The following is a 15727-nucleotide window of genomic DNA, read 5'->3' on the forward strand; positions in this document are numbered from 1 at the left end:
TCTAACTAATCTATCTATCTTTCTTGCATTTTAAGCATTCACACGCATGTTCCGCAGGAAATGCAATTTTTCTAGTTATTCTTATTCTTCTTATTATTATTCTTCTGGCCACTTTTTGACGCGCTACTCCTCCCGCAGTTTTTGTCACAGACCCATGAATGAGGTGTCAAAACGTGCGGCCTGTTCGGGAATGGTGTGCTATGACTTTTATAAGCGATCGGGGGTACGATGTTTGCCCCAGGGGCGAAAAACCGGCCGAAAAATCCCATAGACTTAACATTGCGTCAAACTTTGACGAGTCGTAGCTCGGAACGAGGCTGTCGCAGAAACGTGTAATTTACCACATTTGAAGAGGCTGACAGGCTCTGTAAGAACATACCACACAATGGGGTAAAAGTTGCACCCCTGGGGGGCAGGAGCGGCCCAAAGTTGCCCCATTGACTTACTATGGTGTAGGACGGCCCATGAAATGTGGGCCACCACCCAGAGCACCATAGCAACTGCCTAGCAACACACAGAATACCCTAGCAACACCATAGCAACCACCCAGAACACCCTAGCAACCACCTAGCAACATCATAGCAACCAACCAGAATACCCTGGCAACCGCCTAGCAACACCATAGCAACCACCCAGAACACCCTAGCAAATGCCAAGAAACACCATAGCAACCACCCAGAACACCCTAGCAACCACCTAGCAACATCATAGCAACCAACCAGAATACCCTGGCAAACTCTTATAAATACTTATAAACTCATGAATTCAAACTCTTATGAACTCAAACTCATAAATTAATAAACTCTGAACTCTTACTCTTTTAAACTTATTAAATCTAAACTCATAAACTCGTACTCTTATAAACTCATGAATTCATACACTTATGAACTCAAAATCATAAATTAATAAACTCTGAACTCTTACTCATTTAAACTTATAAACTCTATACTCATAAACTTGTACACTTATGAACTCATGAATTCATAAACTTATAAACTCATTCACTTATAAACTCATGAATTCATACACGTATGATGAACTCTTAAAGGGGAAATGAAGCAGTCAGTCAAGTTTACATGATTTAAAAGATGGATTTCCACTATAATCAAAAATTATATAAGAAACATGACAAATGTTAACATATAAAAGAAACTCCGTTATATCTTTCGTGGCAAGGGCGCCGCCAAGGTGCAGTATTATAACCGGTGAAGTCACGGGATGGGTTTGCTCTGTGCTGAGTTCAGTAAAATACAGTGAAAGATGCCTGTAAGCTGGTCGAACCAGCAAACAACTAACGTTAGGTACAGTCATTGTTAGCTAACAGCTGTAAGCATGAACTAGCTAACGCTAACTTAGTGTTTAGCTAGTGAACTTTATTAGTACTGACAAAAAGATGACGTGTAACGTTAACAAACTGCACATGGAAACATTGTTCGCGATGTCTGCCATCATATTCCTGTCTCTTGTCAACACCATGGTTGCAATACATGGTCAAGATCTTGACAGCAGATGGATCGTGCTATCGTGTCGTAATAATCTGTTTGGTTGTAATTTACTTACCTGAATGAAATGAAATCGAATGTATCGTCCTGTGGAATCATTCATTCACAGACAGCATACGAAGATGTTCAACTAATAAAGATCTTCATTGCTGGCAAACAACTAATTAAGAAATTAATATATTAACATAGGCCTACATAGGCCTACCGTATTGCCTAACATATTGCGCGCGATGGTACCTATGCTATACTGCAGTGTTTCCCAAACCTGTCCTGAAGGACCACCAACACTGCACGTTTTCTTTGTCTCCCTAATCAAACACACCTGATTCAACTCATCAGCTCATTGAATCAGGTGTGTTTGATTAGGGAGACAAAGAAAACGTGCAGTGTTGGTGGTCCTTCAGGACAGGTTTGGGAAACACTTCAGTGTAGCATAGGTAGCATCGCGCGCAATATGTTAGGCAATACGGTAGGCCTATGTTAATATATTAATTTCTTAATTCCATGCTTTTTTGTGCTTTTTCTAAAAATAAATATGGTAACACTTTACAATAAGGTTTATTAGTTAACATTAGTTAACTAATAACAATACATTATTACAGTATTTATTAATCTTTGTCAATGTTAGTTGATAAAAATATAGCTGTTCATTGTTTGTTCATATTAGTTCACAGTGCATTAACTAATGTTAACAAATACAACCTTTTAACGTGTGGTCATGGTGTCGTTCCCTCTAAAATTATAGTTTATTTGAGCCTAGTCTAGCAGGTCAAAATTACACTGCTTTCAGTCTTCTAAGTGTCCAAATTTTGGAGCTATATGCATTATAAAATTAAGAGTTCCTATGAAAAAAATACAAATTTCAGACCAGAGGACCGCATCACCTGAATTAACAAATCGTGAAGAATGACATATGATATTATTTGCATGTTTACAACAGCACACTGCAAATTTCTAGCCAAAAGAAATCTGAATTTCAAACTGCAAACTATCTACTGCTGAATTTAATTTGATTTGATTAAAGGGGTGGTTGATTGCGATTTCACTTTTTTCATTTTAAATAGCGTGTAATGTTGCTGTTGGTGCATGAACAGTATCTGCAAAGTTGCTGCGCTGAAGGTTCAACGTAAGCAGAGATATCGTCTTTTAAAAATCAGGAAGTTTAATGCCTACAAAAACGACTTGAATGGGACTACAAAAAGATACTTCCCGGGTTTTATACGTAACTAACCCATAATCAACCCTCCCTCTGGAATATGCAAAAAAGGGGGCATGGCCATATTTCTGCGGCTTTGTCGAAGAGGAAGAGTTATAGTGGAGAGCAGTAGCCATGCCGTCGAAAGTGTGTTATTTTCACCCAGCTGTCAGGTCTTCTGTGTTCGGGCTTCCTATGGACGCTGTAGTTTGTCAACAATGGCTACAATTTTTGTTTGATTATGTTCCTGAAAATTACAATAGTAATTTAGCTCTCTGTGCTGCGCATTTTACGGAAGACAGCTTCCAGAATGTCCACAAATTCAATGCCGGATTCAACAAGAAACTGTTACTAAAACATGAAGCAGTTCAAACTTTAAAACCAGAGGCAGCATTTGTTGAGCCACAACCTGTAGGTAAGACTTAATAATTTTAAATGTACAGGTCCTTCTCAAAAAATTAGCATATTGTGATAAAGTTCATTATTTTCCATAATGTAATGATAAAAATGAAACTTTTATATATTTTAGATTCATTGCACACCTCCTGAAATATTTCAGGTCTTTTATTGTTTTAATACTGATGATTTTGGCATACAGCTCATGAAAACCCAAAATTCCTATCTCAAAAAATTAGCATATTTCATCTGACCAATAAAATAAGTGTTTTTAATACAAAAAAAAAAGTCAACCTTCAAATAATTATGTTCAGTTATGCACTCAATACTTGGTCGGGAATCCTTTTGCAGAAATGACTGCTTCAATGCGGCGTGGCATGGAGGCAATCAGCCTGTGGCACTGCTGAGGTGTTATGGAGGCCCAGGATGCTTCGATAGCAGCCTTAAGCTCATCCAGAGTGTTGGGTCTTGCGTCTCTCAACTTTCTCTTCACAATATCCCACAGATTCTCTATGGGGTTCAGGTCAGGACAGTTGGCAGGCCAATTGAGCACAGTAATACCATGGTCAGTAAACCATTTACCAGTGGTTTTGGCACTGTGAGCAAGTGCCAGGTCGTGCTGAAAAATGAAATCTTTATCTCCATAAAGCTTTTCAGCAGATGGAAGCATGAAGTGCTCCAAAATCTCCTGATAGCTAGCTGCATTGACCCTGCCCTTGATAAAACACAGTGGACCAACACCAGCAGCTGACATGGCACCCCAGACCATCACTGACTGTGGGTACTTGACACTGGACTTCATTTTGGCATTTCCTTCTCCCCAGTCCCCCTCCAGACTCTGGCACCTTGATTTCCGAATGACATGCAAAATTTGCTTTCATCTGAAAAAAGTACTTTGGACCACTGAGCAACAGTCCAGTGCTGCTTCTCTGTAGCCCAGGTCAGGCGCTTCTGCCGCTGTTTCTGGTTCAAAAGTGGCTTGACCTGGTGAATGCGGCACCTCTAGCCCATTTCCTGCACACGCCTGTGCACGGTGGCTCTGGATGTTTCTACTCCAGACTCAGTCCACTGCTTCCGCAGGTCCCCCAAGGTCTGGAATCGGTCCTTCTCCACAATCTTCCTCAGGGTCCGGTCACCTCTTCTCGTTGTGCAGCGTTTTTTGCCACACTTTTTCCTTCCCACAGACTTCCCACTGAGGTGCCTTGATACAGCACTCTGGGAACAGCCTATTTGTTCAGAAATTTCTTTCTGTGTCTTACCCTCTTGCTTGAGGGTGTCAATGATGGCCTTCTGGACAGCAGTCAGGTCGGCAGTCTTACCCATGATTGCGGTTTTGAGAAATGAAACATGCTGGGAGTTTTTAAAACCCTCAGGAATCTTTTGCAGGTGTTTAGTTAATTAGTTGATTCAGATGATTAGGTTAATAGCTCATTTAGAGACCCATTTCATGATATGCTAATTTTTTGAGATATGAATTTTGGGTTTTCATGAGCTGTATGCCAAAATCATCAGTATTAAAACAATAAAAGACCTGAAATATTTCAGTTGGTGTGCAATGAATCTAAAATATATAAAAGTTTCATTTTTATCATTACATTATGGAAAATAATGAACTTTATCACAATATGCTAATTTTTTGAGAAGGACCTGTATTTGCATGTATAATTTCAGACGTAATGTTTTAGTTTTTATTAAGGACGTAAACAAATGCCAGCGCTGGCTTTAGTAGCCACTTAGTTATGCTATTTCGTGTGTCTATGACAAACGCGTACAAACATTTTGGACCTGAATTTGTAATTATGTAGGCCTACTAATTTTGTAAATGTATTTTCCATGTATACTTTATGACGTAATTTTTCGATTTGATCAAACCAATGCCAACGCTGTTTGTTTACAGTAGCCAGTTAGTTCGATGCTATTTTGTGTGTATAAGACAAACGTGTACACCTAAAGAAAACGATACACTGTGTAAACTAAGTTTTGTGAATAGATAAACGGTTGTTCATTATATCGATAAAACAATAACTTTAAAAAACAGTATTACCGTATCTCAAAAGCTAACAAGCAGCAGTAGCATTTTCAAGTAACAGCGTATCGAAATTCTTATATAATAAAATAATAATATAATATAATAATATAATCTTATAGAATGGAACGGAATAGAAGAGAATAATAATAATAAATTTTTTTACCATTTAGAAACGTTTTGTAAGAGCCGTGGGGAGGTTCTGCTTGACCCTCTTCATTGCCGCTTTCTGGGTCTGATTCTGGCTCAAACTGATACGGCGGTGACACCATTATTTACATTTGACCAGAGCACATGCATCTTTCGCCCGTAAAGGTAATGGGCGTGAAGTTTCCAGACTACGTGCACTACGCAGTTTAGCCAATTACAACACACCGGCCCAACTAACCAATCTGAGCCCATTGCCTGTTTCTGAGGGAGTGGTTTCATAGAATCAGGAAGTCAACCGGTCGTTCAAATGACAGAGGAGAAAGCGGCTTACAATAAAGGTGAAATGTATGAAAAATAAGGCTTTTAAAGAAAAAACACACACAAAGACATGTTAAACTGCACCCAATAAACGCAATCATGCAAAGAAAAAAATCAGTAAACCACCCCTTTAAACTTGTTGGAAATATCTAGTATGCTGTTTCTTCAGATTACGCAAGAGAAGACAAGATTATAAAGAAACACTGACCAGAGACACTGTTGACCGACATGAAGTCTATGCCAATGAAATGGTATGTTCAGCGTGAGTAATCCTTTACTAACACCATCTGGATATGACATTTACACTCTTAAGTTATCAGCATGTAAGAACTAATGTGTAGGTTAATACTATATTAAATGCTAATGTTAAAATTCTACTATATTAATATATAAGGTAGCATTTAGAGATTTTTATTCTGATATTGCATTAAATCCAAGAGTCTTACAAGACAAGTTACTAAAGACAGTAGAGAAAAGCTCCAGATATGAAAGACAGAAACTCTTCAGAAACATTTGAAACACTCTTCAATCACACTCTTCTCCAAATATCAAAACAAATATGACAAGACTTGTGAATTTTCAAAGCGTCACATTTGTACACTCACCATTGATTGGTGAATAAGTACAACTTTTAATTTTGTCATAAAATATTCACCTTAATGTTAAAATCACTAATGTTTAAAATCACTAATTTACATATGCAGGGTATTCAGAAAGTATTTCTGAAAGTATCAGATTTTTATTTTTCCCCACTTTTTGTTATTTTAAAGCCTTATGTTGAAATACTTTGTTTTCAGATCAATCAACACTCCATCACTTAGTATAGCAGTGTTAATTTTGGCAGCAATTTTTGATTTAGTCTTAGTTTTCATCTTCAGACGAAAATGCTTATTGGTCTTAGTCACATTTTAGTCATTTTGTCTTTCATAGTTTTAGTCTAGTTTTAGTTGACAAAGTCATTGCATTTTTTGTCAACTTTGTCATTACTTTTAGTCAAATTGCAGTTACCAAATTTTGGCATATGTAGCCTAGTCTTTAGACAAAAAATGTCATAACAATTTTTCTCTCTAGGCCAGTTCATTAAGCTTATGAGAAATTTGAATCAAGGTAACAGGCTGTATTGACATTGCACTCTAGGAGTAGCACTTGTGCAATTCTACATATCCATTTTCCTTAGTTCAGTGGTTCTTCAATTTTTTAGAGTGCCGTAACCCCTCTTCCACTTAGACTGCTGTCACACCTTTTCCATTAAGGGACATTATTTGCCCTCTTTTTATTTTTTACCTTTATAAATACCTTTATAAAATAAATAATGATTTAAATAAAACAATGTTCAATAAAAATGCAATGATGGTAAAAACGAAGTTATACTTTTAAATACTAAATTAAAATGGCCACTAGGTGGCGGTAAGTCTGTCTATAGTTTATGAGGGAGTCATCGAGCCATTCATTCATTCAGTAACGAAGCAAGTTGCTGTACTTATGAACGGATCATTGAATCTCACGATTCGTTCAAAGCCACAGATTTGTTCACGAATCACTGCTGTGTGCTGCAGTTCTGCTGTGGCGTTTGTTGCAGAATAGAGCAATACAATACAGAATACAGCTTCTATTCAATACAGAATAGAGCAATATTGCCTACTGACAATACAGTTTTAAATGTAGTAGGCCTACATCACTTAATGTTACCCTTTTGTTTGTTGAACTGTTGTATAAAATCAATGTCACATTTGAAATCGTGTGGATATTCGGGAAACATTGCATTCTTGCTCGTATAGGGCTAATATGATTACATTAAAAACACTGCTGGATATCAGCCTGAATTTTGACCGCAGATTTAGTCTCACAAACAGCGCAAGCGGCTAGTGACAGAAAAAAGACAGACTGATTGACACTTTAATTTAAGTAGAAAATCTCAAATGAAGATCGCTGAACTCTGTTTTTTCAGATCATCCGCGCTTCTTCAGCATGTAGAGAGAGCACGCGCGCATGGTTGCCAGATACCATTGAAAAGACCGGGTAGAAAACGTGTTATTTAAACAGAAAATTTTAACTGGGGATTAAATTATTGAAATATGGCAACCGTAAGCATGAACGCTTGCAAACACAGTCTGTAATGTGTTGTCTTCTCCTTTATTCGACAAAAACAAGTGGTTTTGGTAAAGTCTTGTTTTTGTTTTAACCGATCAGTCTCGTCTTTTTTCGACAACGATATTGCATGTGTTGATAGTCACAGTTATCGTTTAATGACGTGGGTGGCGTCTCTCATCGTCTTGTCTTAGTCAGGGGAAAAAAGGTCGTCAACGAACATTTTTCGTCATAGTTTTCGTTAACGAAATTAACACTGTAGTATAGTAAAGTATATTTAAGCAAATTTATTAAAAAAGGCAAAACTGATCAAAACTCTGGATCTTTGGACATTTGAGAACTTCTTTACACTTTGATTTAGTCTACCTGAGGCTAATTAAATTGACTTGACATGTCTACCCTAGTGAAAAATAAATCTACAAAAATGTATTTAAAATACATTTATTTTGTGCAAAGTATACTACAAATACATTAACATATTTATGTACTTAATGTAAATATCACGCAATTGTACTTTTAGTATACTAAATTGGTATACTTAAAGTCTGCTAAATTGGAACAACTAATTTTGTACTGGGCTTCTTCGTCCGAAAATGACCGAAACCATTTACGTTTTTAATTTTTAAAAATGTTTGCTTCATCGGAGGGGGATGAAACTTGGTGACTTTTGTTGTATGTGATCACTTCATACAAAAATCAAGGAGATGATTTGGATTAGTTAAAGGGTTGTAAAAAAAAATAGTCACACTTAGCTTCCTCCCGGTCAAAAATGACCGACATAGGAAATTAATGGGAAATATGAAAAAGTAGGAAAACTCAGAGAAACTTTTGCTGGTACAAACTACAGATCAGCCACTGCGCAGAAAAAAATGTACACCAATGAAGGGGTGACACTCTAAAAAATCAAGAGTGCAAATAAGACAAACCCCCCCCCACACACACACACCCACGCACACAAACACACACACACATACACAGATAAACTGGCAAGACTGCAACAGCAAATTGTTAGAATATGCAAAATAAAATCAATAAATAAAAATAAAAAAACTCTCGCTCAAATGCACACACACACACACACACACACACACACACACACACACACACACACACACACACACACACACACACACACACACACACACACACACACACACACACACACACACACACACACACAAAGAAAGAGAGAAATTGACTGGTAAGACTGCAACAGCAAATTTTGAGAATATGAAAAAATAAATAAAAAATACAAAAGACTCGCTCAAATGCACACACACACAAATCAAAATCAAATTACTAAGCAACCACTGAAAGGTACACCACAAAATAGGTAAATAAAACTATCATTTTAAAGCTTAGAATCTCATCTTTTCAATGCATCTAATCACTTCAATCAACTCCTAAAGATTGCTGAGTAATCCCTCTAAAACGGAGTGTACCACCCACTGGCGCCACCTAGCTTCAAAAATAATAATAATAATATTTTTCAAAAATATTACCATGATCAACTTAAAATAGGTGTCATTTGAAATATAAGAGTCTGAAATTTACAATGAATGTAGCCAATTTGATAAACTCCTAAGTAGTGCTGAATTATTTGCTGATAAATAGAAAAAAATGTTTTCATAATTTATGAAGTACTTTTTTGTACTACACACTGCAATATGTCAAAAACATCATACAGCTCAGATAGTCATGTGTCATATGTCATTTGAAAGGTCTCAATGAATAGAATACAACAAGCATAATTGTTTTGGGCTTTTTTCTGAGCTTGAGCAAGGTTTTGTACAAGAAGCCCATCGAGATACATTTGTAAGTCATAAATGGATGCTTAATTAGGGACACATTTTGGCCTGTAACTTCATAAAACTTGCTCCGATTGTGGAGAATGACACATCATTATATACAGCAGATTCGTATGATTAACATGAGTCCAAACTCAACATAATCCGTCACTCAAAACTAAAGATATTCATCGTTGAGTTCTAACACAAAAAAACCCCACAGAGGCACGTAGCCAAGCAAGGTAGCTTAGACTTGGCCTTTTCACTCATATCTTCATGAAACATACATCAATCATGAAAAATGACACATCGTTATTACAGCAGGAGGTCAAGATTAAAAAGAGCTCCAAACTCAATATATTCCGTTAATCAGATCTAAAGATATTCCTCATGGCGTTCTAACACAAAAAAATACCACGGACGCACCTAGCAAGTATATACTAATGAAGCACTCGCATTTGTTTTTCGCTTATAACTTCGTGAAGCATGCACAGACCGTAGAAAATTGCACAACATTATTTTCAGCAGACTCTCGCGATTACAAAGAGCCCACACTCAGCATAATCCATCACTCAGATCTAAAGATATTACTAATGGAGTTGTAACACACAAACACCAACGGGCGCACACAGAGCCTTGTATAAAGATGGAGCACTGATGTCGCGTTTTAACTCATAACTCAACGAAGCATGCATAAATTGTGAAAAATGGCACATCATTATTTACAACAGATTGTTACGATTAAAAAGAGCCCAAACTCAAAGAGAGAAGAGCCCAAATAATCCATCACTCAGATCTAAAGATATTCCTCATGGACTTCTAACACATGAAGTTGCACAGGCACGCCACTGAGTTAGCAGTAGCAGTGATGCTATGTTTTTTTGACATGACGTTTCAGCTCATATATCCATGAAACATGCATGGATTGTGAAAAATCGAACAGCTTTATTAACAGCAGATTATCCCGATTAGAAAGAGCCCAAACACAACATAATCATTGCATTTATCACAAGATATACCTCACGAAGTGATGCATACTTGGCTAAAAAAACATGTCTCTCATCTTTCCGGGATGCAATGTGTTTTCCTATGTTCCCGGAACCATCCGTGCTTTTTTTCAAAAGTGGAATAACACAAATATGTATCATTTTAAACCTTAGAATCTCAGCTTTTTAAAGCATCTAACCATGTCGATCAACTCTAAACGAGAGCTGACTAGTCCCTCTAAACAGGAGTGTACCGCCCGCTGGCGCCGCCAAGCTGCGAAAATACGCATTAACATATTTAAAAAAAATATTGCCTTGATTAACACAATATAGGTGTCATTTGAAAGCATAGAGTCTGTACTTTACAGTGAAGGTAGTCAATTTGAAAAACTCCTAATTATTGCTGAGTTATTTGCTGATAAATATAATTTTATTTTTTTCATAGTCTAAAAAATACTTTTTTGTACTATGTACTGCAATGTTTCAAAACATCATACAGCTCATGAAACATTCACAGATCGTTGTAAATGGCACATCATTTTTTACAGCATATTATTATAATTATAATGAGCCCAAAATGAACATAATCTATTGCGTTGACGTAGGGCTGGGCGATAAATCGATTTTATCGATTAACTCGAATGTGTAGTTTACGCCGATTTTTTTAAAATGAAAATCGGTTTTCTCTTTAACAACCGTCGACGCACCCATCTGGGCTCCCGTAGTTCCGACCGGGCTCAGCGCTTGCCATGATAGAGATACACAACCAACATGGCAAATGAGCAAGACCGCGGCAGCAGAAGCACACCCGCCGAAAACATTTACAAGCTGAATCTGCAGGGCTCCCAACTCTCACGAGTTCACTGTGAGAGACGCACTTTTTACGCGATCTAACGCCACACATCCATTTTCTCACGCAGAGAAAAATCACGAAGCAAAGAGGACACTTACACCGACAGACAAGACCGAGCAGTTTACTATCGATATAAAACAGATTCTCAGCTCTCAGATTCTGTCAATTTTATTACGAAATTCAAACAATAAACACCGTTTTGGCGCTTGTAAATGTGACGTGAAAGAACGCTGGCAGATCTCAGTTCAAGCGGCACGTGAACCGATCATCTGGTACTCTTTACTACCAACTTACCGAAATGTAATAAAATCGATCGATCAGTGTTTTTCAACCGCGGAAAGATGTCCATAAAACAGCGGGAGAACAACATGTCACGTAACGTTACATTTACCTCAGGATGGCTTTTAATGACCCATAGCACGCATGTTAGTTGGACTTAAAATAATTGTTATAGAGAGGAGTATTTTGCTAAATATGATAACTATATTACACAATTATTATATTTTTACCTATATCATTAAAATAGTATAACTATGCAATATATTTAATTTGAGTTAGTTTTAACCTTTAATAATACCAACTGACAGGGCTCTCTGTATGTTTACAGCATTAGGTGATTTTTTTTTTTTTTTAGAACAATTAACACATTAACGTATCTACTGCACCTATTTATCCACAGGAATTTATATTGAATCAAGATCAGAATCAAATTGAAGTTGAAATTGTGAAATTTGTGTTAAGCAATAATAAAAACAGTAGCATACCAGTAAACGTATTAAAATTATGTTTAGTTACCAAATAATTTGATGCAAGTTCCCTTTCGAGAGGTCTCTCCTATTGCGTAAGTAGCTTACGCTATGGGAAAACTCCTTTTCTCGAGAATATTGAAGTCTTTATGTAAAACGCATTGCAGCTGCACAGCAGACAGCAATGAGCGAAGGAGCTCGGTCATTGGCTGTACTGCGGCAACTTGCTCAAATCAATGACGGGGCGACTCTGAATGCGCGACCAATGAGCGCGCCTCGCGCCCGCGTGTGTCAGAGCCCGCCAAGATGGGCGTGGCCAAGAGCTATATATTGGGCGCCCCGTCATGAGAGTTCTTTAGATTTAATCTCCTTCAGCGAACACCTTCTTCGCTGGATCCTCCGGATTATTGAAAGCCTTCGCCGCCTTGGAAAAGCATACCAGCGGGATTGCTACGAGGACGTCGGCATCTTCAGCCGCCTTCGAACGCCATCCTACTGAGCCATCCGGCGCGCTACACGCAAGTATTTACATCTGCTTCACCGCCGCTCTTGTCTTCCCCACCGCCGGTTCAGTTCACTCAGCCGGACCCACACCCCTCTAGCAGAGCGGTGGGCCTTGTGACTTTCGGCGCATCCGAGGACGACGGGGGAGTAGATGACTCTTTGTCCATCGACGCTGCATCTGACGACTGGCCGGGCTCCACTTTCGACCCCGCCCCGTCGACGCTAACCAACACGAGTGGGGGCTCCTCTATGGATGCAGAGATTGTCCGCATCCTCTCGAAGGCCGTGGAGGACCTCGGGCTCGATTGGTCTTCTCCCGAAGAACCAACCCGAAGCCGACTGGACGAGTGGTTTCTGCAGGGGCGCCAGCAGGCCCCTCGGCAAAGGCCTTCTCCTTTCTTCCCGGAAGTTCACGACGAACTCACCAAGTCATGGAAAGGCCCCCACTCTGTGCGTCTGAAGCCTTCTTTTTCTTCGTCTCTCTCCTCTGTGGACGGCGCGAAGGAAAGAGGCTACGAGGGAACGCCGCCCCTCGAGGAGGCCGTGGCCAATCATCTCTGCCCGCCCTCCACCACCGGATGGAAAGCCAAGAATTCCCACCCCTCGAAGCCCTGCCGCACTACTTCGGCTCTCGCTGGTCGCGCCTACGCCGCCACCGGCCAAGCTGCGTCAGCGCTTCACTCAATGACGGTACTCCAAGTGTTCCAAGCCAATCTTCTCCGCTCCCTGGACGAGTCTGGCCCCGAACCCGAAGCCTTCAAGGACCTACGCAGCGCGACTGACATAGCCCTGCGAGCCACGAAGACCACCGCCCAGTCTATTGGCCGCGCCATGGCTAATTTGACTGTTCTCGAGCGCCATTTGTGGCTGACTTTAACGGAGATGAAAGACGCGGATAAAGCCCCGTTTCTCGACGCGCCTATCTCCACCAGCGGGCTGTTTGGACCGGCAGTTAAAGGTTTCGCCGAACGCTTCACTGAGGCCCAGAACGCTTCACAAGCTATGCGCCATCTTCTGCCTAAACGCTCCAGCTCATCGCAGAGCAGACAGAGGCCGCCACAGCCGCAGCGGGCTAGAGCAGCCCCCACCGCCTCTCAGCCCGCGCCTCAGACTGACGCTCGACGCCGCTCGCGCTCCCACAACCGCAAGCCGCCTCCTGAGCGACGGGGTCCTCGGCCCAAGATCGTGCTGAACCCTGAGCCTCGAAAGCCTTCCTAGCCACAGGAATGAGAAGAGAGAGTGCGTGTCTCGCAAAAGCCGGACCACTCTCTCTGCAAAATCTCAAACATTACCCAGTCCCCTTACAGGTGGCTGAAAATGTCTATACAGCAGTCAATGGGCCAGTCACAGAGCTCGCTCACCTGCAAACAAACGCCTTTTTTACGGCGACACACAGAAAACACAAAAAGAGTCTTTTTCTGTCTGTGTCACTAAGGGTTCACATGTCCACAAAGTGTGCATTCCCAGATACTGTCAAAACGGTGCCAAATTCATTCCCAGCTAAGGCTGCACGCCCCATGAATGTAGATCACGTGCCTACGGTCATGTACGCACCACTACACACAAGCACTGTTCACACAGTTATGAATTCATCCCCAGTAAAAGCGGGAAACATTATAAAAATGACGCGTGTGCCTACCACTGTCTATGCACCCCCACTTATAAACACTGTCCCTACAGTGTCAAACACAACCCCAGCTCAGGCTGCGAGTCTTACAGACATAGCGCGCGCTGTTGTAATCAAACACACGCCCATTCACTCAGCTGCTCAGCGCGCGCCCGCGCCTCTGAGAGCTACGAGCTCCAGCGATTCGCTGGCCGGGTCCCTACGTCATAGCGGCCCGCCCCTAGCCTGTATTCAGCCCATATCTGTACACGCAGCGGCATGGCAAAACATTCCAGATATGCCAAAATAGGTGTTGAATATAATAAAGCACGGATACTCGCTCCAGTTCGCTCGCAGACCACCACGTTTTATGACTGTGGTCGAGACGAAAGTGAGAAAGGAGTGTTCGCATGTTCTACGCACCGAGGTGCGCAAATTAATAGAAAAGGGCGCTGTGGAAACTGTTTCCCCCTCTATGAGCGGGGCAGGTTTTTACAGCCGCTATTTTCTCGTCCCGAAAAAGGATGGCGGTCTCCGCCCCATCCTAGATCTCAGACACCTGAACAAAGCAGTAATGATTCGCTCGTTCAGAATGTTAACAACCAAACATATCCTCGCGCAAGTATGCCCAGGAGATTGGTTTCTCTCAGTGGATCTGAAAGATGCTTACTTTCACATTCCAATAGCGCCTCATCACAGGCCTTTTCTGAGATTTGCTTTCGAGGGACAGTCTTACCAGTACACAGTACTTCCGTTCGGTCTGTCCCTGGCTCCCCGTACATTCACGAAATGTATGGATTCAGCACTTTCCCCCTTGAGACGAAGGGGAGTGCGAATACTGAATTATCTTGACGATTGGCTGGTCCTAGCACAATCAGAGAGTCAGTTAATAACACACAGATCTTGGATTATCAGCCATCTAGAATGCCTGGGTCTAAGAATCAATTTAGCAAAAAGTATACTATCTCCCAGCCAGAAGATTTCTTTCCTGGGAATAGTTCTAGACTCGATACAAATGACAGCTCGTCTCTCATCAGAGCGCGTGCTCACCATCCGGCGCCTTGCAACATCATTCAGGGCGGGCACGCGCGCCCCCGTCAAGCGGTTTTAGAGGATGCTGGGTCTCATGGCCTCAGTATCGGCCGTACTCCAGCTAGGATTGTTGCATATGCGTCCTCTCCAACGCTGGCTCAAGAGCCGCGTCCCTGCTCACGCGTGGCGTTCGGGCCACCTTTTAATCAGAGCGAACCACGGCTGTATAAATGCCCTGACGCACTGGAAAGCCGCCGCGTGGTACCAGTCAGGTGTGAGTCTGGGTGTGAACACAAGGAGAAAGATGATCACAACAGATGCCTCCAAAATCGGTTGGGGGGCCCTTTACTAGGGCAGGCCTGTCTCCGGCTTTTGGTCAAACCCGGAGAAGCGCCTACACATAAACTGTATGGAGATGAAAGCGGTCGCTTTGGCTCTCAGAGCCCTACTTCCACATCTAAAAAACGAACACGTCCTGGTCCGAACGGACAACATGACGGTAGTGTCGTACATAAATCGCCAGGGTGGACTCAGGTCA

General features: G+C 41.0%; 1 protein-coding gene across 2 annotated transcripts in view; it reads left to right on the top strand.

Moving 5' to 3' along the window:
* The window catches only part of snapc3 (small nuclear RNA activating complex, polypeptide 3), a 172673-nt gene that overhangs the window by 59078 nt on the left and 97868 nt on the right, over positions 1 to 15727 (top strand). For both annotated transcript variants that reach the window (XM_077232365.1, XM_077232366.1), the window contains exon 3: positions 5757 to 5838. In XM_077232365.1, coding sequence (XP_077088480.1) covers positions 5757 to 5838 — 82 coding nt within the window. The remainder of the gene's footprint in view (positions 1 to 5756; positions 5839 to 15727) is intronic.

Source organism: Siphateles boraxobius, unplaced genomic scaffold, assembly GCF_051911475.1.
Source record: "Siphateles boraxobius isolate OS27281-9 unplaced genomic scaffold, OSU_SipBor_1 17, whole genome shotgun sequence".
Lineage (NCBI taxonomy): Eukaryota > Metazoa > Chordata > Actinopteri > Cypriniformes > Leuciscidae > Siphateles > Siphateles boraxobius.